Source organism: Pantherophis guttatus, chromosome 8 (genome assembly GCF_059756535.1).
Source record: "Pantherophis guttatus breed Tessera chromosome 8, ASM5975653v1, whole genome shotgun sequence".
In the NCBI taxonomy this organism is placed as follows: Eukaryota; Metazoa; Chordata; class Lepidosauria; order Squamata; family Colubridae; genus Pantherophis; species Pantherophis guttatus.
Genome location: NC_142070.1, coordinates 21,493,475 through 21,517,959, shown reverse-complemented (window position 1 = coordinate 21,517,959; position 24,485 = coordinate 21,493,475). Strand labels below are relative to the sequence as shown.

Sequence of the window (24,485 nt, the reverse complement as noted above, 5' to 3'; positions counted from 1 at the left end):
CATCCATCCATCATCTCTCTCTCTCTCCATCCATCTTCCATTCATCATCTATCTATCTATTTATCTATCTATCTATCCATCCATCCATCCATCCATCCATCCATCCATCCATCATCCATCCATCCATCCATCATCTCTCTCTCTCTCCATCCATCATCTATCATCTATCTATCTATCTATCTATCTATCTATCTATCTATCTATCATCTATCTATCTATCTATCTATCTATCTATCTATCTATCTATCTCTTCTATGTCATAGAAAGATCCATAGCTAGCTTTGTAAATTCCTCATGTCAGAAATCATTTTCTTTAAGCTGCAACATCTGAGTTTCTACTGGAGTCCAAATGGGAATTATAAACTATGTTCTGAACATTTAAGGAATAATATAGAAAGCTCATTATTCTTCATCATTTTAATGGAAGTTTCAAAAGATCTACCCAGGAAGTAAAAGTCATAAAAAGAGTCAGTGGATGAGCAAGAGGTAGAGATTCTGCTGGCATGATATTAGATCCTCAAGAATAAAATGAAAGCAGGCATATTGTTCTGTTTGATTACTCCCTTTGGCCAACAGTCCCTGTTTGTTAACTACCTTTGGAGCTCCCTGAGGCTCATAGCTAGGCATGTTAGAGGTGGCAGAAGAAAAGGCTGAAATTCCTTTGTTATTCATGCTCTAAAGGTAAAGGTAAAGGTTCCCCTCGCACATATGTGCTAGTCATTCCTGACTCTAGGTGGCAGTGCTCATCTCTGTTTCAAAGCCGAAGAGCCAGTGTTGTCCGAAGAAGTGTCAGTGGTCATGTGACCAGAATGACTAAACGCCAAAGGCGCATGGAACACTGTTACCTTCCTACCAAAGGTGGTCCCTATTTTTCTACTTGCATTTTTTACGTGTTTTTGAACTGCTAGGTTGGCAGAAGCTGGGACAAGTAAGGGAAGCTCACCCCGTTACGCGGCACTAGGGATTCAAACCATTAAACTGCCGACCTTTTGATCGACAAGCTCAGTGTCTTAGCCACTGAGCCACCGCATCCCTCTTCATGCTCTACTAACACTGATAACTTGATCTCCGAACTCTTCTAGTGGGACTCACACCACTATTTCCTTCCCCTCCCCCCCGAAAGAGCAAGGGATTAATCCAGTTGATATTTCAGCTATTTTACAGAGCCTATTTGCAAACTGGTCTCCCCAAAAAGAAAGATGACTAATTACTTTCCCAAAGATGAAAGTTTCTAAAATGTTAAGTTTTACCAACTACCTTGATGTTTCATGGAAACTCTGCATAATTAGACTATTTTATTCAGAAGGAATTCAGAGGGATTTGCTTTCATCTTCGGGATGTAACTGCTTCAAGTTGTTTCATGACACCACAAATTTGTTGAAGCACAATGCAGCCATGTGCAAATCTGATATTATAGCAAACCATGGCAGTTTCTTTCCAATAGACTTTTAATTCCATCTTCCATCAGTGCAGACAAATTTATAGAAATAGTCAGGATTCTTTTAAGACTCTGAGAGAGGATTTGCTCTAGAGAGACCAAAGGGAGTCAGTTTGGTCTAGTAGTTAAGGCACCAGGCTTGAAAACAGGAGACCATGAGTTCAAAACCTGCCTTAGCCCTGAAAGCTGATTGGGTGACTTTATGCCAGTCACTCTCTTTTAGCCCAATCCACCTCACAGGGTTGTGAAAAATGTTTGCTTAATGATGGTGGCCTTCCTATGACTGCTGCAAAAAATGAGTAACAAAATTGGGCATAGTTACAGGGTGACCCGTTTAATGTCTATCATGTCATGCTTTTCCTCGATGCTTCGGTTCCCAGCATCACTATACATTGTGCATCAGTGCAATTCTTGTGAATATTTGAATGAATTCCTATAAATACAACAGCTAGCTATTTCCTATTCCAATGCAAGAGCATTCCCTTCAGCATCCTATAGGACATGGATGTCAAACTCGATTTCATTGAGGGCCGCATCAGGGTTGTGTTTGACCTCGGGGGTGGTGGTGAGTGGGCATAGCCAGGGTGGGCATGGCCAGCTCAACATCACTTGTGTCAGGGGCCTTTGTGGTGGCTTGAGAGCTTGTGGCCCTCCCAAGCTCAGTTTTCGCTGGTAGAGGGTTGCAGGAGGCCGTCACAGCCGAAAACAGAGCTCGGGAGGGCTGCATGCGGTGCTCCCGAGCTCCATTTTTGCTGGCAGAGGCACAGTGGGCTGGTCCTTTGCTGTTTCCAGGGCAACCCCTGGCCAGACCTAAGCACCCTGTAGGCCGGATCCAACCCCCGGACCTTCAGTTTGACACCCCTGCTATAGGACCTATCAATAAGTGTAATGGAGATAGGACAATGAATGGTACCGAATCAAACTCCAGAACACAAACACAGAATTGTTTAGGAATAATTAGGAAGCTGCATGGAATATGGTCTTCTTCCCGGCCTGCTAATTAATTTATTAGTTTGCTGGATCAGACTCTATGCAGCAGAGAATGAGGGAATACATATGGTTTTGATCTGATGTAGCCAGGATCTTGAATATTTTTCAAATTTTGCTATAAATCTTTTGTGTTATTCCGTGAGTCTATACCTGAATACAAGTAGAAAAATTCATTTTGTTTACTGGCAAGAAATTGATTTCGGGGTGGCAAGGGTGGTCCCTCAGAGAAACTGATGTTTTCACTCTTTACTTCTGGGACATCTCGAAGTATATTACTATACAAGCTATTTCTCAAGTGACATGCATTTTCTTCTAATTTATTTCCTTCTTCTTTTTCTACCATTCCTTCCTCATTATATTCTTCCAGTTCTGCATCAGCATTCATCCCTTTCTTCTTCTGGATTTCCAAACAGGCTCCAGGTGGTTCTTCTATGCTTGGGCTGCCTGTTAATGTTGGGAGAATACATTATTCTTTCATTTAAAATAACCATCTGGAAGCATTTTACATTTTCTTACAGATTTCTACAGAGAAACAGCCACAATGCTAATTAAACTTTCATGAATGAGTATAGTATAGTGGAAAGCTGTCACATCTATAACTTCAGTGAAGAAACATCTAAAATATTTATCAACGAATAGAAAAGGCTCTCATTAGTTTGTAATATTTCTAAACAACATAGACAAACATGTGACATTAAAGGACTCTGGAAATGCAACATTCTACCTCCTCCCTAACTTGTTCAATTTTGGATGCACAGTAGGACAAATGCAAGAGTATGGTAAGCTATAAGTTATGCAGCTGTGTCTGTTTATTTTTAACAGACTAGGTTGCCAACCTATCAATTTACTGTCTTTAACAGGGATCAATTTTGCCATTGGGAGAAAAATGTGAATTATTGAGAATTCTGGACTTTATGGACTGCATCACGGATTATTCAAATGCAAGAAGAAAAACATAAACTGAATGAGCTTAGTTAGGTATGGTGTCTTCCACAATCTTGAAGTCACTTAGGCTTTTCCTGAAATTTAAAACATTTGGAATGTCTATTAATACTGTGGAAAAATGGCTACCATATATACTCAACTTGACTCTATCTCTGGGAAAGTAATATATATATAAATTGTATTGATGTATACATTCAACAATATTATAGAAGAATTAAACTTTAAAAAATATAATAATAAATGAATAGCGGAATGCTCCATTTTAGAAACTTACCAAGTCCATTAGAATGAGAATCTGAGCTCATCATAAACACATAAATGTCATCCTCAGCATTTATTTCCTTCTCACCACTTGTGTTTTTGTCTTCACTTATCTGGATGGGGGATAGAAAAAGTCAAACAGCACTTGATGGTATCAGATAACAGTAACAGCTGGAGGTCATATAGCAGAAGACAATGCTGGAAGCTATCTCCAACTATTTATCCTTTTCTTCCAGCACCTAATATGATCATAGATGGATTTAATCCACACAATCCCTTCTTTAGAGTAGAGAGGTAGAAGAATTTTAGCAGCTGTTTAGCGATGCTCCTGGCCATGTTTTAAGAACACCTGTTCTGAATACAATTACATGGGATTTAACATGAGCTCACTGGATTTTTGAACAATATTGGTAGTTATTACCAATTAGGAGATGAGAAAATCTATGTGGTTTCTTAGATTACTTTTCTTCTTTATTTTTAAACTGATAAATGGCAGTTTGTTATCAGCCTGCAATTTTTCAATTAGGGTATGTTTGCTGAAGAATACCTGGTATTTATTTATTCAGTGTCTTTGAGTCAGTGTTTTGAACTGTCATAAAAATTATCTTATGTTTTTCTGCTGGTTTTATTTGATCTCTTGCTGCTGTAGTTATTCTTCTATTGCTGCTGGATTGAATTTTTCTAGCTGCCCTGGTCATTTATTTCAAATAGAAAAGCAGCATGAGCATTAAAATAAAATTCTAAACCTTTCTTTGCTGTCACCTGTCTATCTCCATAGGCTGAAATTCACAACCTATTGGGTATAGGTTGGGCTAGATCTAGGCTCAATATGCTAAGTTTAGATCCCACTAATTTCCTGGAGAAATACATTCAGGTTATCTAGTCTGTCTCTACCTTTATTTCCCATTATTTTATTCCAAATGCATGATTGGTAACAAAAACCAAATAATGGCAAAACATTGTTTAATGCAGGATTTTCTTTGATGAATCACGAAGCTCAAATAATAATTTTGTTTTTTTTATAAAAGTTTTTTATTTTTATTTCTCATAAACATACTTAAATGTACAATCTCTTATCCATTTTTATCATACATATGATCTTTTGACTTTCATATTAATTCATTCTTCATCCTAAAAAAATTAGGGTATATTCGGGGTTGCTCTTCTACCATTCCCACTCTCTTATTTTACAACAACCTTTTCTCTACTTCTTCCTTTCTTCTTCTATCCCTTTCTACTTTCTTCTTTCCTTGTCTCCTTCCCCTTCCCTTTCCCCACTCCTCCCCTCTTCCTCCCTTTCTAGCCTTCTCTCCTACTTTAATTTCCCCTCCCTTTCTTCCTCTCCTTGAAGCTCAGATAGCAATCTAAAGAGGATGGCATCAGGGCATTTCCCAAAATTTGTTTTTGCAGTCAGAGAAAATTAATTCTAGGAATGGTTGATAGTTTCCTCTCTCATTTGAGATGCTCAAAACATTTTTCAATGTTTCTAAAACCCATGTTCTTCCCCGTTTCTACAGCAGCTTCCTTCCTTCGACCTTACCAAGGAAAAATAGGCCTTTTTTTCCTCACAGCGTGGGGGGAGTTAGACTCATCGTATTTAGGTCTCAGAGTTGAATCACACAAAATTGTTGATAAAAGTTTGGGGGTTGTTTTTATATATATATATATTTCTTTTGAAGAGCTATTGCAAACCCAGTTTAGCTCCTTGGCAATTTTTAATGTCAATGCATGGATCCAATCTATGCTCCCATTGCCAAATGCTTGAAATGAGATATAGGTTTTCATCATATGTGGCCATCTGTTTTACTGCACAGGATTTCAAATAACTGCAGATGCTTTTGCACAATTGCTTTCAGAAATAATAAAAGGAAATATAACTTGATATTGGCAAAATGAATTTAAAGCTATATACCAAAATGCTTATATTGGGAGGAAATTTAAAATTAAATTAGAGAAAGGACAACAAATGTATTTAATGAGAATTTTTTTTTAAAAAAAGATTCATTTAGTATTTTTGTGGTATTTTTTTATTACAATTCTATACTTTTAACACACTTGAATTTTTTTTTAAATAAAAGTATTATATAGAAGGCTATATAATCATTGCAAAATTTTCAATATTTGATTGATAACAGCAGCAAGTTATTTTTCAGTTCAGATGGTGTAAGTCAAACTAAGGTCTGTGGGCCGGATCCAGCCTGCAGGGTGCTTAAATCTGGCCCTCAGGGCCGGCCTGGAAATAGCAAAGGATCAGACCGCAGTCCTTCTGGCAGCCAAAACAGGGTACCAGTGCGGGGCATACATGCCCCCCACCTCCCTTTTTGTCTGGCAAAGTGCTGGAGGAGGCTGTCCAGGCCAAAAACAGGGTGCCATGCCCCATTTTGGCAGGCAGGGTGCTTCAAGAGGTATCTGTCCCGTCTCCCCCACCCTGGCCAGACCACGGCGGAGAACTACAATGATGACCTGGCCCTTGAAGAAATCCAGTTTGACACCCTTGGTGTAAAATGTTCATATGTGACTTCTCATATAATGTTTTGTTTGGCAGAAGCGTAGCTATAACTTCAGTTTTTTTATCTTTTGAAAGGTCTGTTCTAAGTAAATTTATTTAAGCAAGATCATCAGTGCTAGGGAGCAAAAGTGAAAGAAGGTAGTCACTATTTTGTTAATGTTTAGGAATGTAAAGTAATCACATTATAGGACAGAATGCTGGTCCAGATAGGTCACTGATCTGTTCTTAGATTTGCATATTTTTGCTACTGGGGCCTCTTTGATATAATTGGCTCGTTCATATAGAAAATTGTCTTGATTCATCTAACAGCCTTTTGCATCATCCACCCAGGAATGTAACTCCCAGAATTCCCAAACAATGTAAACACTGGGAACTGTAACTAGGAAATCTGAGAATTTCAGTAACAATACATGTAGAAGGCAACATTTAGTGCAATACAGATCTAGTCCCTTAGTTTATTTCCCACAATGATTAATCAAGTATCTTCAGCAATGGCCTTTTCCCATTGTTGATTATTATTCTGCTTTGAAGTCAGACATTCTATATAGATCAATATTAGTAACTATTGATAGAACTATTGTCTATGAATGTGCTTAATTCTCTTCTTTGGTCATTCAAATTAGCTTACAATGTGGACTTGAAACCAGAGACGTTTTTACTGGGGATATTGAACAGAACCTACAGTAAAGAAATTAGATATTTGATTTTGCATATAATTACAGCGGCAAGGATAGTCTACGCACAGTCCTGGAAAAATTAAAAGGTACCAACAGAGGAAGAAACAAATAAGAAAATCCTGGACTGTGCGGAGATGGATAAATTAACGAAAGAAATAAAAGAAAAGGAAGATACAGAATATTATCAAGTATGGACTAAGTGGTACGATTGGCTAGATATTAGGGAAAGTAAAAGTGAATAAATGATGTGACAAATGTGTAAAATACTGTAAATGAATAAAACTGGAAATAAAGGGACGATAAAAATAAAGATAATAAAAGATGAGAAAAATGGCAAATGTAGAAAGTAGAAAGTAAGAGGAACAAAACTGATACGTAAAAAGAAACACATATTGTGTGTTTGTGTTTTGTATGTTGTGTTGTGTTGTTGTAAAATTAATAATTTTTTTAAAAAAATTAGCTTACAATTAGCATGCATTAGCATAAATTGCTATACAGGACTATGTAACTGCTGTACTATATATTATCTATATCTTGTTTGATGGTAAGGGAAAAAAGTAAATTAAAAATACTATTGACTACATTCTTTGATACACTTACAAGGGCCCAATGTAACACAAAAGGTACATTGTTTAATACAGTAAAATGATTATAAGAGCTCAGTTATGCATGGTCAGAAAATGACACATATTTGTAAAAATGTAAAAAGTCTTCCCAATGCTGTTTACTCAGACTCAGGATGCAGATTAAGTTGCATCCTCCTTTAATGCTGTTGAGTCATTTATCTGATTGTGTAGCTCCAATAACTTTAATTTTCTGGAGCTCAAAATACATTCAATCATAGCTGAAAACACCCCAGGATTGGCTCAAGGTATTTTGCTTTTTGAAATGGCTGTATACTACAATTAATAGCAATAGCACTTAGACTTATATACTATATTCATAGTGCTGTACAGTCCTCTCTAAACGGTTTACAGAGTCAGCATATTGCCTCCGACAATCTGGGTCCTCATTTTACTGACCTCGAAAGGATGGAAGGCTGAGTCAACTTTGAGCCTGGTGAGATTCGATCTGCCAAACTGCTGGCAGCCAGTGATCAGCAGAAGTAGCCTGCAGTACTGCATTCTAACCACGGGGCCACCACGGCTCATTAATTAAACAGTTATTATTCTCAATATCTTTCAGTGCAATTCTACTTCAGAGGATTGCTCCCCTCCCTTATTTCTATTGCATCGAGACCATTTTTTTCTGAAGGTCACATTTTCTTTCTGAAAACTATTTTGGTCCAAAGGGTTGAAAGATGTACGTTTTTTGAACCTTCTAAAGATGTTCTCTTCCACACTGAGAAGATGGGGATTGAAGGAATTGAACAAAAAGTCTTCTATCCTGTTATACTGTATTAAGACCCAACACTGATTGTGCACAACCATTCTTTACTGCCCCAACTCTCCAATCCTAGACAAGATTCAGATGCCAAGATATGGTTTTTGTCATACAAGAACAGTGATATCACTGGATCAAGAGCCAAATAGCAGAGACAAAAAAAATGGTCCTAGATCAGTGGTGAAATCCAATTTTTCTTCCTACCAGTTCTGTGGGCATGGCTTGGTGGGCGTGGTGTGGCTTGTTGGGCGTGGCAGGGGAAGGATATTGCAAAATCTGCATTCCCTCCCCACTCCAGGGGAAGGATACTGCAAAATCCCCATTCTGTCCCCACTCCTGGGGGAAGGATATTGCAAAATCTCCATTCCCACCCCACTCTGGGGCCAGCCAGTATTTGCCAGTTCTCTGGACTACTCAAAATTTCCGCTACCGGTTCTCTGAACTGCTCAAAATTTCTGCTTCCAGTTCTCCAGAACCTGCTGGATTTCACTCCTGTCCTAGACTCTATGAAAGAATGCCTCAGAAGTAGTAATCTACTACTTCATCTATAATGATGGATTTGCTCAATTTCTAAAAAATACATTTTAATTAGCACTAGTTCTTTACAGGTAAGAGACAGGAGATTTCAACATAAATATCTTTACTTGACATCAGTTAAATGTTAGAACATTTCTTTAGTCTGACTTGAAACCTTATTTCTTGAAAACTTTGATCTTTGCCAGAAATACAAACTTCAGGACCTTAAATGTCAATATTATCTCATTTCCTTGGAATATTGACAATGCTTTTGCTTAATGACTTTGCTGTAAGTACTTTCTGCTGCTTTTGATCCTGATCACTGACTGTTTCTCTTGCACTTGACATCTGAAACAGTGGACTAAATAGCCTTTCTGTACTCTAGTGTAGTCCTTTCAGTCAAAACTTCAGCTGTTGAGGGAGTGAGGCTGTGCTTATTTATTACCATCACAACGACTTGCTAATCACACTCGCTGAGTTTTCATACAACTACATACTCAGAAATATCGTGTGATATGAAGCCCCCAGGTGGATGAGTAATTGGGCATGTGCAAATACAATAAAGCTGCAAAACAAAGTATTGTATACCACATTAGGGGAACAATGATGGTCTGAAAAGCAGTGTAAGGAAACCCTGTATGAAATATTTAATTTAATTAATTATGAGTGTATGTACGGTGCTTCAAAAGACATTTTAACTTCCATCACTTTTATAGTGTAAAAACGTAATGAAAACTGAAAACCAAACCAATAAACAAAGAACCATGTAGAAAGAGGCATTTAAATCCAGTTAATTGTTTTAATAAAAGTTAGAGAATCTCCTTTAGGAAGTAGATCAGGGGTGTCAAACTCACGGCCTGGGGGCCGGATGCATCACGTACTGGCCCCGCCCCCACCTGGTTTAGCAAAGAGGAAAAAAGTCCCGATATGTCACATGATGACACCGTGATGATGCGAGTTAGACACCCTGAAGTAGATGATTTTACTCCATAGCAATTCATGGGACTAAACTCAAGAATTCTAGAATAGGCTTGGCAATCTCTTAAAAGAACCAAGAGGGGTGTGGCATGTAGTTTTCGAACCATCTACTTGAATAATTGTTTAATTAGATATCTATGCTGCTTATTCATCTAGAAGATTAAGGGAACTTTCATTGCATTCCTTCATCCATTTATTCCAACAACAAATTTTCAGACGTACTAAATAGCAATAGGAATTGATTTCAAATGCATTCCATGTTGCTGGCAATTCTATGCCTTCCCAGCTTTTTCACAATACTATAATGCCCAGTGTGGATGTTTTCAAACAGGGAAATATTACAAAGCATGATAAAGCAAAATGGCATTGATAGAGACCAAATCTCATTGTCTCGCATGACCCTGACTCACCTTTATATTAGGGGAACACTTGCTCGTCCCTAATGAAATATTCTAAATGGCATGCTAAGTGTACTTCAACAGCAGATATTTCAGCAAGTACTATATGTCAGAATGCCATTTGTAGTTACTAGGCTTTGAAGATAATTGAAGTGTGTAAAGGGCAGGAAGGATGTTACAGGCTAAATTATTTGGCATAGACTTATTAGTCCTGATAAGGTCTAGGGTTCTTATGTTGAACAGCCTATTTTTTTAAGCATAAAGCTCTGTAATAAGAAGAATGTAGAAATTGTTTGCAATGTAACCAGTTACAATGTTGTTTGCAAACATTCATATGTTTGCATGGCCATTTTTAAATCTGAGATTCCGCTTTTCTAGGAAAGGTACGATATTGCTACCAACCTGCCTTCCATTGAGGACCTGTATACTGCACGAGTCAAAAAGAGGGCTGTGAAAATATCTACAGACCCCTCACATCCTGGACATAAATTGTTTCAACTTCTACCCTCAAAATGATGCTATAGGGCAGTGCACACCAGAACAACTAGTCACAAGAACAGTTTTTTCCCAAATGCCATCACTCTGCTTAACAACTAATTCACACAACACTGTCAAATAATTTACTAAGACTGTATTACTATTATTCTTCTCTTCCTTACTAGTATCTATCTCTTCCCACTTATTACTATAACTATGTTGCTTGTATCTTTCAATTTGTATTGTTTTTACTTGTTTCCTAGTACGCTTTGATAGCTTATTAGTAACCTTGACTATCACTAAGTGTTGTATCTTTTTATTCTTCATGAATGTATTTTATTCTCCTTATGTACATTGAGAGCATATGCACCAAAGACAAATTTCTTGTGTGTCCAATCACACTTGGCCAATAAAGTATTCTATTCTATTCTATTCTATTCTATTCTATTCTATTCTATTCTATTCTATTCTATTCTATTCTATTCTATTCTATTCTATTCTATATTGTGTTGTATATTCTAAGTTAAAAAAACAAGGAGTTTGAGTTTACAGTACACAAAACATCTTTATGTTATTAGGAGCTTCATTGAACTTGTAGGAAGATGAAATATCTACTTTTGTTACTTGAGGTGCTCCCCATTCCTCTAAACTGTATTCCCAAGGTGGCCAAAGATTTGCACAATATAGTACTACCTCCAAATATGAGGTAGTACTATACTATTTAAGAAGTGAAGAACCTTATTGGCAGGAAACAATTCCCTTTTTAGCCAGAGACTGATACTATTATGCAGATGAAATTGGGTAGACATGACTAATTGGTAAATGCACCCCAAATGAAGGAAAAATGGACTATCTTCAATTTCCTGTCAAAGACACCCTGGGCACAACGATTCTGATAGTTACAAATGATATTAGAATACAAGGATGACCTTTCCAAACTAATATTGCAATGACATCTCCCCTTCTCAATAATTCCCACTTACATTGCCGATTATTGACTCTTGTAACACAGCAGCAGATATAGCAAAGGTGTATCTACTTACAGCAATTTGTCAGAGTCACAAATTCTTCTGGGATGGTCATTCTTTCAATCAGAAAATGAACATAATCTTGTCAATAACTCATCTCTTCTTCCTCAAACTGTCTTTGTTAACAAAAGGAATATGAAAATAATTCCTTCCTTCCTTCCTTCCTTCCTTCCTTCCTTCCTTCCTTCCTTCCTTCCTTCCTTCCTTCCTTCCTCCCTCCCTCCCTCCCTCCTTCTCTCCCTCCCTTCTTTTCTCCCCTCCCCTCCCCTCCCTTCCCTTCCCCTCCCCTCCCCCAATTTGTTCCCCAGATTAGTAATATTTCCATCACATGAGAGAAACTTCTTATAACATAAGAAGGAAAATCTCATCATGGCTTTTAATGCTTTACTGCTTGGAGCAGGAAAAGCTGATGCCTTCTGGCCAAATTTCAAATGTAAATGTAGAAGACTCAGAATTTTTGGGGGGGAAGGTTTTACTCTGTACAGTACAATCAGGAAGATCAACAATACAATTGAATGGAAGTTATGTTTATCAAGGAGGTAAAACTTAATCTTTTATATTTTTGGATTGAAACATGGTATTTATTTCCTTTTAGAACTCTTGTGCCAACATATCATGACATTTTTTTTCTCTGCACTTCTAAATTACTGTAACGTTGTTGCGCATATTTTGAGCATTGCTATTTAGCAGCCTTGCAAACATTTCTGCTGTTTTTTATTAACAAGATTCATAATTCATTCTTTATCCATAATTAATGTATATAAAATGCTATGATGGAGAGAATTTGAATCTGGCCTTGTCAGAAATGGGGAGTGCACAAGCCATACAAACCACAATAATGTTTCTAGGACTTCAAATCCCATTCATCACTAGCTTCTGATACGAGCTTCCAGAAAATCCTCAGCCAAATTAGAAATCAAAGCACTGTTGATTGTAATTATTATGCTACTCTATTACTGAGGCTGCCCACACTACTGCAGAATAAGATTTATAGCTAAAAACAGTCAATATGGGACACATATCGTCTTGCTTTGGTTAGATAATTAGACTTGCACCTCCTCCTTAGTGTTTCCAATCCCCTTCAATTATGAAATAGGATTGAAAAGTATGAAATAAGATTTGATTCCAAACAAAAGTTTTCTTTCCTAATTTATTTTGTTTTGCTGTGCTTTTTTGTGGTCTGAGTGCTTTGTGTGGTCAAAATGGACAAATGGAATGCAGTCATAATCGGGACCAAAGATTTTAGATAAATCAGGTTAAAAACCATAAGGTGGAGCTCTTGTATTTTACTTTTAGCTTTACTTTCTTGATGTGACCTTCAAAAAAGATGGTCTCGATACAATAGTTCATGGACTTGATCATCTTTTTGAAAGAAGCTGAAGGATCTTATGATCCATGCAGATATTTGTGCAATGCTTGGCCATATAAACAACCAAAGCTCATGATAATTAACAACTTGTGCATTGCAGCATTTTTTTATCTATATTATTATTATATACTGTATTTTTCGGAGTATAAGATGCACCTCCCCCCCCCAAAAAAGGGTGAAAATCTGGGTGCATCTTATACTCCGAATGTATCCCTGCCCAGCTTCTCAAACAGAGGTTTCAGAGGCTGAAAAAAGCATCAGAAATGAAGCTTCAGAAAAAAAGCCTCCAAACAGAGCTTCAGAGGCTTTTTTTCTGAAGCTCTGTTTCAGAGGCTTTCAGAGGCAGGAAAAACTTTTTTCTGAAACAGAGTTTCAGAGGCAGGGGAAAAAAAAAAGCAAGACACAGAGCTCACAACCAAGGAACCTGTTGCTAAAATTCACCTCTGGGAACAGCTGGATTGGGTGTATTCCGGAGGCCAATCCACCTGCCAATCATCTTTTTTCTTATTTTCCTCCCCAAAAACTAAGGTGCTTCTTATACTCTGGTGTGTCTTATTCTCAAAAAAATATGGTAAATAAACTGTGTACTGTTGGTAATGTTTTGATAACTAACAGCTTGAGTCCCAAATCTGAAACTGCATTTTCTATAGGGACTGTAAGATCTTCTGATAACAAGTTTAAAGTTGTGTTATGACCCAGGTGGTCAAGGCAAGGCAGGCTTCTACAGAGTCCTTTATTTATCTCAACAAATGGTCCAGCAAATGACCCTCCAACAACTGGTAAGCCTCTACCCCTGCACTACCCTGAAGGCAGCCACCTTCAATTCCCCAAACAACAGCCCCTATACTACAAATAAAGCCCACAGAGTAGGAGCTGCCTCACAGGGTAAGGTCCACGGTTCCAAGTCCAGTCCACAAGGCAGAGTCCAGGCACAGGACAATGGCAGTCCTCAGGGCAAAGAAAAGATCTAAGGCAAGAAATAGTTCCAAAGGCACAGTGAAGCAAAGGCCAAAAGCAGTCCACAAGACAAGGGCAAGACAAAAGGTGAAAAGCAATCTTTGAAGCAAGGCAACAGCAACAGGCATGAATCAAAGCCAAGAGAGTGTAAAGCAGGGGTGAAATCCAGCAGGTTCTGACAGGTTCTGGAGAACTGGTAGCAGAAATTTTGAGTGGTTCGGAGAACCGGCAAATACCACCTCTGGCTGGCCCCAGAGGGGGGTGGGGAATGGAGATTTGGCAATATTCTTCCCCCTGGAGTGGGGTGGGAATGGAGATTTTGCAGTATCCTTCCCCAGCCACGCCCACCAAGCCACACCATGCCCACCAAGCCACACCCACAGAACCAGTAGTAAAAAAATTTGGATTTTATCACTGGTGTAAAGCCAAAGCAAACAATTGTTCCTGGCAAAGACTAACTCCTCATGACTTAAGTTACTCCACTCCAGGTGTTCCTTGTGAGGAAGGGTGGGGTGACCTCTTCCTGAGTAGCCTTACAGCCCTTCTCTGGACTTGGCTATGCTCCACTCTCCTTGCCCTTGGATCGAGTAGAGGATGCAGTTATTCCTCATCAGAGGAAATGTTGCCTATTGGCACCGCTGCCTGTCAGCAGCTGATTCTCCTTTGTGTCTGTGCAGGCAGGCACCTCTCTATCTGGTCGGCCACCTGCCCCAATGCCTGAGGGGCCCAGGACGACATTGTCCTCAGCCCCTGGCCTCTCCAAACATGCCAAGGGAGACGTGCTCTCCTTGTCAGATGGTCCCAGTTCCAACTCCTCCTTCTCCTCCCAAATGGGCTCCGATGGGGCCATGACAAGTTGGTCGAGTGGAGCAAGATTTTTACTGGCTTGAAGTGCACTTTAACATTTTAGAATATGTGCCTGTTTTATGTGAAAAGATATGTCATCTATGTCTTTTTTTTATATAAACTGTCAAAGATGGTGCCACCCAGCTCTTCAAATTTGGAAACCTGGAGGCCAAAGGTAGGGAAATGTGTGTCCACATTATTGGCTTTTATTTTGCATTCCTATTGGCTTTTCCAATCAATTTCTGCATGCAGGTTCTTGATTATAAGGAACAGCCTATGTGTATGCTATTGCATGCAGGAATAGCCTTCAGATCTTCAGCATATTGAGTTGGTAGCATATAATGGATAATTTAACTCTCATATTGTTAACAAACATATAATTGGCATTTGATGATTTGGTTCCTGCTTAATATGAACACTGGCGAATTCTTCCTTATGCATAATGATTTGATTATAATATGTATTTCTACAATACCAGCGAGAGTACCTCTTCTGGCTACTAAACATCCAAACACTGCCATCTTGAATATTCTCAGAGTCCCTCATAATGAATTAGCTCAATTTTGGAAACCAGAAGATAATATCCACATATTATAATTTGTTTTTATTTTAAAAATAGCATAATAAATTCTGTTCAAATTACTTGGGTGTTTCAATTCTGAATAAACAATTTTGATTATTTCTTTTCTTCATTCATAAAGGACATACATGACTAAACAACCAAAATCTTACAACACCATCCTCAACCATGTGACTTTCTATTAAAAGTGTAAATACCAAAAACTAATACCCTCTGATTTGGAAACGGGCTGCAGAAGGGACTTCTCTGCATACCCCCTACAATTAAAGAACATGCCTATAATTGCTATGTCAGGTTTCGATGTCGTCTCAAATAAAATAAATTGCATTTCCAAACAAATAGTCGTTGAAGAAATCTTTCATTTTATTAAGCACGACAACCTGTCCCCGATTGTGGCGTAGCCAATACTGACTTCCTGATCCCAAAACCTTCCCTTTCCATTCCCCAATTCTCTGCGTCTCATTGGCCCTCTTCCCAAATCACTCTCCCCATATCTACTACTTCAGCTCCCAGGAATGTCCCCCCTCCCATCTCATCTCCTAGGGGATATTATCTTCAGGGAAAATAAGTAGGTGAGAAGTCAAGCGTCCTCTTGCCAGTTGCCCCCTCTTCTCCTTCTTATGTCAGCACTAGAGTAAATGCAGATTGAAGTGCTGACATGCTAGCTATTAGAATTATTTCATGACCCAAAACAACAGCAAGATTATTGTCAATATCCAATGACCAAAAACGAGTTATTTGACTGAGCAGATAAATAAATTGCAATCTCAAGCAAAGATTTAACAGAAGCAAAGAAGCGTCCATTTCTGTACAGTATCATCGGGCTATTACAAAATTGATACATGAATGTTATACAAACCGAACATTTCCCAAATGGCACATCAAAGGTTTTTGAACACTTGAAAAACCCAATTATTGTTATTAGCACAACTTAATTTTCTTAGTTTGAGAGTCTCCTTTTAAGATTTATATAAGCAAGAATTTTTCCTCATTGGGATTTGGTGCTCTCAACTAGGGTCTTATGTTAGCAACTGGATGGACCAATATGCTTCTAATTCTACAGCTCCAAATCCTGACAGCAAAACTTCTTATGAAGTTCTTTAGTGACAAACTAGTTTCCCATTGATATCAATGCCTGGCAATCCTGACTACTTTCAGCCCTTTCCTTCTCCGCAGCTGTCAAACTGCATAGTGTCTTCATACCTGCTTTGAGAACGGGAATCAAAGATAACTTGCTGTGACCAATTTGCAACGGCCAACTCACTGCAGGATAATTCAGCTCTGTATTAACTGTTTAATTCAGTTATTTTTATTGGTGGCTATGTTTTCATCAAAATTATTGTAACTCTTGTATTTCTGGATTGACTGTCTTTATTTTATTACTATTTGCCCTGGTTTGCTTGAAATTAATTTAACTATTATATTTGTTGATTTGTCCTGTGGCAAGTTGGCTGCGGTGAATTGTTTCATTCCATTGAGGAGTGGGTGTGTTCCCAGAGCCTTTAGTTAAAGTATGTCATCTTGTGAGATCCAGGAACCATGCCTACTCTGTGGCAATTCCTGTTCTCAGGAATGATCTCCCCCACCCATGAGATTCATTATTCTCCAGGTTTTGGGAGCAACATAATTCTGAAGATTGCTTTTGTCCTCCTAACTATTTTGAAGGATGGGTGACATAGTGAAATTGAATCTGATATTTTGGGGATTGACTGGGAAGTGGAAAACCTAAAATTGACCCTCATTCTGTCAAGGACCTTGGAATACTCATATCTAATGATCTAAGTGCCAGAGCCTACTGTAAACAACATTGCCAAAAAGCCTGTAAGAGTTGTTAACCTAATCTTGCGTAGCTTCTTCTCTGGTAATATTGTACTGCTAACTAGAGCATACAAAACATTTGCTAGACCAATTCTCGAATATAGCTTATCTGTCTGGAACCCACATTGCAAATCAGACATTAATACAATTGAGCGAGTCCAGAGATATTTCATGAGAAGAGTCCTCCACTCCTCTGCTCGAAACAGAATACCTTATGCCACCAGGCTTGAAATTTGGGGCTTAGACAACTTGGAACTTCGCCGTCTTTGGTCTGACCTAAGTGTAGTACATAAAATTATCTGCTACTATGTCCTACCTGTCAATGACTACTTCAACTTCAACCACAACAATACACAAGCACACAATAGATACAAACTCAAGGTAAACAGCTCCAAACTCGATTGCAGAAAATACAACTTCAGCAACAGAGTGGTCAATGCCTGGAATACACTACCTGACTCTGTGGTTTCTTCCCCAAACCCCCAAACCTTAGACTGTCTACTGTTGACCTCACCCCATTCCTAAGAGTCTGTAAGGGGCATGCATAAGCACACCAACGTGCCTACCGTCCCTGTCCTAATGTTCCCATTTATTCATATCCATTTCATATATTCATAATCATGTTTATACTTATATCTGTAATCTTATATATGCTTGACAAAATAAATAAATAAAATAAAACAAGGTCTGGGAGAGAAGCCCTGCTACGGATTTTGTCTCCAAAAGAACCCCATCTATGTAATAGTTCTTAGTGGTGTCCTCCTCCCGTCTTATGGAATAGCTTGATTTTGAATGTAACAACCACTTCCTTCCTGATGAGTTTCCATCAAGCAGTGAAAGTTGACTCTGGGAGAGAGCATTTGGGAATGTTAGATTTTAATATCTACCCCTGTTGAATAATGTCATTATTATACTGTTTATTAGTATATTGTTTTTAATTCTCCATTTTTTTCTCTGAGCGGAGAAAGTAGTAGAGTGGCATAGAAATGTTATCCATAAATTAATTAAACAGATACAGGCATGCAGCTGAAATAAACCAACAACCTAGCATCTTTCCAAACGAGAAAACTCATGAATGTCTGAATACATTCACTTTGGAAATATCACCAAATCACCACCCAAGGCTATTGTGACTCTCATTCACTGCAAAGTTCACATATTCTTCACAATATATTTTTAGCTCCTTGGCCAACAGAATCTCACACACAGAGGTGAATAATGGAAGGGCTCCCCTGATTTCGTTCAAGGCAAGTGAAAGCAATGTAGGGATAACACAGAAGATTTTCTGCCTTTTTTTCCTACTCAAGCGCTGTAGTCAAGCAATTAACATTTTGAAGCATGCAATCTGATTAGCACTAAATCACTGTCTCATAAACAACAGAAGTGTACAAGCTGTCTGTGGTTATAAAATGATCTCATGTGCGTTTGAAAATGCATCACAGCATTTTGCTTGTTCTGTTTTCCCAGAAAGTAATTTCAGATACCCTGAAGAGAATAACACGGCCCCACAGTCATTATGTGGCACTGAATTCTGGATTTAGAAGCAGGTAGATATCAAATCCCACTTCCCAGATTGGTTGGTTGGCTCTTCCTGGTAAGGAAATCCAGAAGGAAATCCAGAAGGCCAAACACAAAGAGTTTATTTTTGACATTCGTATTAGGGTTGGTAAAAATGCCTCTTCTTTGTCAGATCCTATCTGTGGAACAAAAAGATGTATGTGTGTGTGAGGGGAACCTAAAGCTGATTTTAAAGATCACAAAACTAAATCCACTGCAGTTGTTAAATTTGTAACACGGTTGTTAAGTGAATCTGGCTTTCCCATTGACTTTGCTTGTCAGAAGGTCGCAAAAGATGATCACATGAGCTGCGACACTGCAACCATCATAAATACCAGTTGCCACCATCTGAATTTTGATCACATGACTGTGGGGATGCTGCAAGTCATAAGTGTGAAAAATGGCCATAAGCCACTTTTTTCGGTGGTGTTATAACTTCAAATGGTCAATAAATGATTGGTTATAAGTTAAGCACTACATGTAATATTCTTTTAATAAAACAGTGCCACTCATTCTTCATAGATGAAGACCTAAATCTTAATCTTGTCGGGTGGGAACTAGAAGGGACATCCTTAAAGGACCCCTTCATGTAATGGGAAGATTAGGTACATTCATCTAGATTTGAGGAAACAACTGCATTTTCAATTTATAAAATATGTTTCTGCCTGAAAATCAATAATGAAAATAAAATCATTTAAATGTTAATAATATTATTTGTAATAAATACTACAGTTACTAATTCTAACAGTTCATCTTTTAAGTACTACCCTGTTTTCCCGGAAAATAAGACATCCCCTGATAATAAGCCCAATCGGGCTTTTGAGCGCATGGCAATAAGGCCAAGCACTTATTTCAGGGTTCAAAAAAATATAAGACAGGGTCTTATTTTCGGGGAAACACGGTAGTCACAGCCAACAACTCACTGCTAACTGATAGCTATGGCTCATAACACAAATCCACCCAAAAAAGTTAACGTCACATTTTTCAGTGTATGAAAGTTGGGGATGCAATGGGTGTATTAAACATGTGCAACTCTATCAGCCATGGATTCAATCAGATGCAATTCAATGAAATTCTAGTAGTAGGTATCATTATACGTAGTCCTCCACTAACAACAGTTCATTTAGCGACCATTTGAAGCAGAGCTGGGTTCTGATCAGTTCTGGAGAACCGGTAGCGGAAATTTTGAGTAGTTCGGAGAACCGGTAGTAAAAATTCTGACTGACCCTGCTCCCATTTAGTCTCTGCCTCCCAAGTCCCAGCTGGAAATGTGGATTTTGCAGTAACCTCCCCCTGGATTGGGGAGGGAATGGAGATTTTACAGTATCCTTCCCCTGGAGTGGGGTGGGAATGGAGATTTTACAGTATTCTTCCCCTGCCACGCCATTTCCCTCCCACTCCAGGGGAAGGATACTGCAAAATCCCCATTCCCTCCCCACTCCTGGGGGAAGAATATTGCAAAATCTCCATTCCCACCCTACTCTGGGACCAGCCAGAGGTGGTATTTGCCGGTTCTCTGAACTACTCAAAATTTCCGCTACCAGTTCTCCAGAACCTGTCAGAACCTGTTAGATTTCACCAGTGGTGGGTTTCCCCAGTTTGGACTGGTTCTATAGAACCGGTAGTAAAACCAGAGGGAGGCTCCGCCAACCAACCCTGATGTCATCAGAACATTTCTGCGCATGTGCAGAAGAGCGTGTGAGTGGCCCCGTTGCGAACCGGTAGTAAAGGTAAGTAGAACCTACCCCTGGATTTCACCTCTGGGTCTAGTGCTCCGAATATTAGAATCTACTCTTCAGTTAAATTGCTGCTATGATAACACACAGATCGGTTTGTACATTATGTACCGAATGCATCTGCCCGAGTCTCAGTTTCAAACTTTTAAAGTTTGGCATTTGCATCAGAAGGGCCCCCACTTCTTGTATTTTACAGAAACGTAATTAAAAAAATGAGTAAGCCAGAACTTGTTTGTTTCTAACACCTCAAACAAAACCCAAGAGTAAGATACCTCCTTAGAGTGACAACAGCCCAGTGGGAGGAGTTTCTTCATGAGATTTAATTAAAGCGTAGAAAACCCAAAGAAGCCTGCAGACATAAAAGGCAGCACTTTTAGACAGACAATTCTCCCGAAAGCTAAATAAGGGAAAGATGAACACCTCACTCCACCGAGTAGAATTTCAAAAGCTTATTTTATTTTATCAAACTGAGTAGGAAGTAATCGGTATGTGTAAAACTACAATAATTTTTCTTTCTGGGACTAACCGTTATCATTGGTGTCCTGTACTCTCTTTTCTTTGGTTCTTTATTTTTAATCTGTACCAAAGGATTTTTAATTTCAACCAAAGGATTATCTTCTGTAAATGAGGACACTTCAAGCCCCCATAGGAACAGTATAGCTGCGCATCAGGAAGTATCAAATGGCCTTTCATTACAAAACATTCTCTCGGGAAATGCTTTGGGGAAAGGACACGAAGAATTAAAAACATTGAACTGGTTCAGCCCTTTATTCGCCAGTACTGTAAAACTCTTAGGCCCATGTTCCTTTTTGAGATATTGAAGTAAGCATCTTTTAGTAGAAAGAAAAGCTATTTTTAAAGTTCATTTTTATTCTTCATTCATTCATTTCTAATGTGAGAAACATGCAACACAGGACATATCTAAAAACATGTAGTCTTCAGCTTCACTTAGTGACCATTGGAAGTTACAACGGCACTGAAAAAAATGACTTGTGACTGTTATTCACACCTACGCCCGTTGCAGCATCCCCACAGTCACGTGATCAAAATTCAGATGCTGAATTTTCATAGTTCATAGTTCAGAGTTCAGAGTTATGATCCCCTTCTGACAAGCAAATTCAATGGGGAAGCCAGATTCATTTACTAACCGTGTTACTGACTTAACAACTGCGGTGATTCACTTAACAACTATGGCAAGAAAGGTTGTAAATTGGCACAAAATTCACTTAACAACTGTCTCGTTTAGCAACAGAAATGTTGGGTTCTGTTGTGGTCTTAAGTTGACCTAAATTTATTTCAATTAACTAGTAATTGAAAGATTTATTGATTACTTGGAACCAGGGATGAAATCCAGCAGGTTCTGACAGGTTCTGGAGAACCAGTAGCGAAACTTTTGAGCAGTTTGGAGAACTGGCAGCAGAAATTTTGAGTAGTTCGGAGAACAGGCAAATACCACCTCTGGCTGGCTCCAGAGTGGGGTGGGAATGGAGATTTTGCAGTACCCTTCCCCTGCCATGCCCACCAAGCCACACCATAACATGCCCACCAAATCACGCCCAGAACCGGTAGTAAAAATTTTGGATTTCTCCACCGCTTGGATATACATTGTTTAACATCTGGGACTATAGACTCTGCAATAGTGGTGAATATCTGTAGCTCGGGTATAGGATGAGGGTGAAGATTTGTTCTCCAAGCATGTGGGTTGGTTTCTGAATGTTTCGTTACCAGGCTAGGTAACATCTTCAGTGGAGTTCAGGAGATGTAGTGTCAGTGTTCTTCTGTTTATAAGGGCTTCAGGTGTGGGGCCATCGAGTAATGGTCTTGTGATGAGTCTTGTGATGGGCCTTGTGATAGGGAGGTTACATCAGGTCAGGAGGTGAACAGCTGGTAGAGGGGGGGTTGCATGGGTTGGTTGAGGGTCGGTGCTGTCTCTGGTTGGCTGTGTGGTTGATTTGGATTCTGAGGGGTTCGTAGGCTGTATGTATGTGGCATACATGGTAGCGTGGCCAATGATTTTTGTGTTGCTCCAATTGAACTGGTGCTTTTCGGTGTTGATGTGGGTAGAGATTAAGGATTTGGGATCGTGGCGTTTAACTGCCAGCCGGTGTTCATGGATCCTGGTTTTTAATCGATGTGATGTTTGTCCCACATAGAATTGGTTGCAATGGTTACAGTTGATTTTATAGATTATATTGTTTCTTTCATCCTTCTGTACCTTGTCTTTGGTTCTGGATAATTCCTGGTGGAGTGTGGCTGTGGTTTGTGGGCTATTGCTATTCCTAGGCATTGGAGGATTCTGGCTGTCATTTCTGACACTATAGCCCAGGGGTCTGCAACCTTAAACACTCAAAGAACCATTTGGACCCGTTTCCCACAGAAAAGAAAACACCGGGAGCCACAGAACTCTTCCCGTGCCTGATTATTTCTAGCATATGTAGTTGAAATTAAATGTTCTGTTTTCTTCTGAAACTTTTCTTTTCTTGGATTTATCCATGGTTGGCCTACCAGGGGTTGAAAAGCTCAATAAATTGCGTGCCGGCGGGTGTTGCACATTGGTGGTTGTGATGCATATTTTGAATGACAGGGAGCTGCAGCAGAAGGGTGAAAGAGCCACATGCGGCTCCAGAGCCACAGGCTGACCCCTGCTATAGACTCTCCTTAAGCTTTTGTCCCTTAAAAGTTTCTCCAATTCATTGTTTTAAAAAATAAAGATCTTGGAATTCAAAAAGGATGCTTAAAGAGCCAGTTTTGCCCTTAATACATCATCTCATAATTAAATAATAAACTGGTTGAACATTTCAGCTATACTTTTCTGAAGTGTAAGTGGGTTTCGAGGTTAATATATTTTCTTGCCTTTTTGGATTTCAGGTTAAACTGAAATAATCTTGCAGGTCTTGCTCCTGAACTTGCCTTATGCTGAGTTACCTAATTACAATAATATATTTTGAGCAGGACCCAAACACTTTAGAAATAAGATTAGTCTGATTTCAGATTCTAGTCCATTTATTGTTTGTATAGTTGTGTAACGGGTGGCATAGAGAACATATAAATAAAGAAATCTATAGGGCCGTGATGGCGAACCTATGGCACGCGTGCCACAGGTTCACATGTAGCCATATCGGTGGGCACGCGAGCTCAGCTCTGGTGTGCATGCGTGCACTGGCCAGCTGATTTTTGGGCCTTCTGGGCCCATCGAAAGTAGGGAAACAGGCTGTTTCCTGCCTCTGGAGGATCTCCGGGGGATGGTGGGGAAGGCCCGTTTTTCGCTCTTCCCCAGGCTCCAGAGCCTTTCTAGGAGCTTCGGGAGGGCGAAAACAGCTTATCCCCCCCCCCAGAGGCCCTCCAGAGGCCAGAAGTGGCCTGTTTGCCAACTTCCTGTGGGACTGGCTGTTTTTGCTCCTAGAAAGGCTCTGGAGCCTGGGGAAGAGCGAAAAATGGGCCTACTGGGCCTATTGTGCCATCACGTGCCAGGAGTGGGGGGGGAGCAGGGGGGTCGCACACGCATGCATGGGGGCAGAGCACATAGAATTATGGGTGTGGGCACAGGTGCACGCGACCCCTCTCCCCCCCGGCATGCGATGGCCAAAAGGTTAGCCATCACTGCTATAGGGATACTACCAAATGCTGATTCTTGAGTAGTGATATTTGGAAGAAATATTAACTGAAGCCAGGAAACATGACATTCTTTGCATTCCATATCCCATTTCTAATATCACTACAAACCTTGAGTTCTCTCCCCCCCCGCCCCACCCAAACAGCTACTGGATTCTTGTACATCAAATTCCCAAAAATAATTATCATAGATATGGAATACAATATAAACAAAAGGCTAGTTACATTTTGAAAGACAATTTTCTTGATACTACCAATTTCGATTTTATGAGAACCAGTTCTATCGATCAGCTTGTACAAGCTCTACAAAATATGAAGAGAAACATATGGCTACTTTGTATTACAAGCTTCAATTGATTTTATATTTCTTTGCTCATCAATTTGGAAAAGCCTCTCTTTATTAGAGATAT

General features: G+C 39.2%; 1 protein-coding gene across 1 annotated transcript in view; it reads right to left on the bottom strand.

Annotated features, from left to right (window-relative positions):
* Positions 1-24,485, bottom strand: part of BANK1 (B cell scaffold protein with ankyrin repeats 1) — a 177,194-nt gene that overhangs the window by 19,065 nt on the left and 133,644 nt on the right. The window contains exons 8-9 of the mRNA XM_034442209.3: positions 3,648-3,747; positions 2,579-2,872 (exon numbers count right to left, since the gene is read on the bottom strand). Of these exons, the coding sequence (XP_034298100.1) occupies positions 2,579-2,872; positions 3,648-3,747 (394 nt within the window). The remainder of the gene's footprint in view (positions 1-2,578; positions 2,873-3,647; positions 3,748-24,485) is intronic.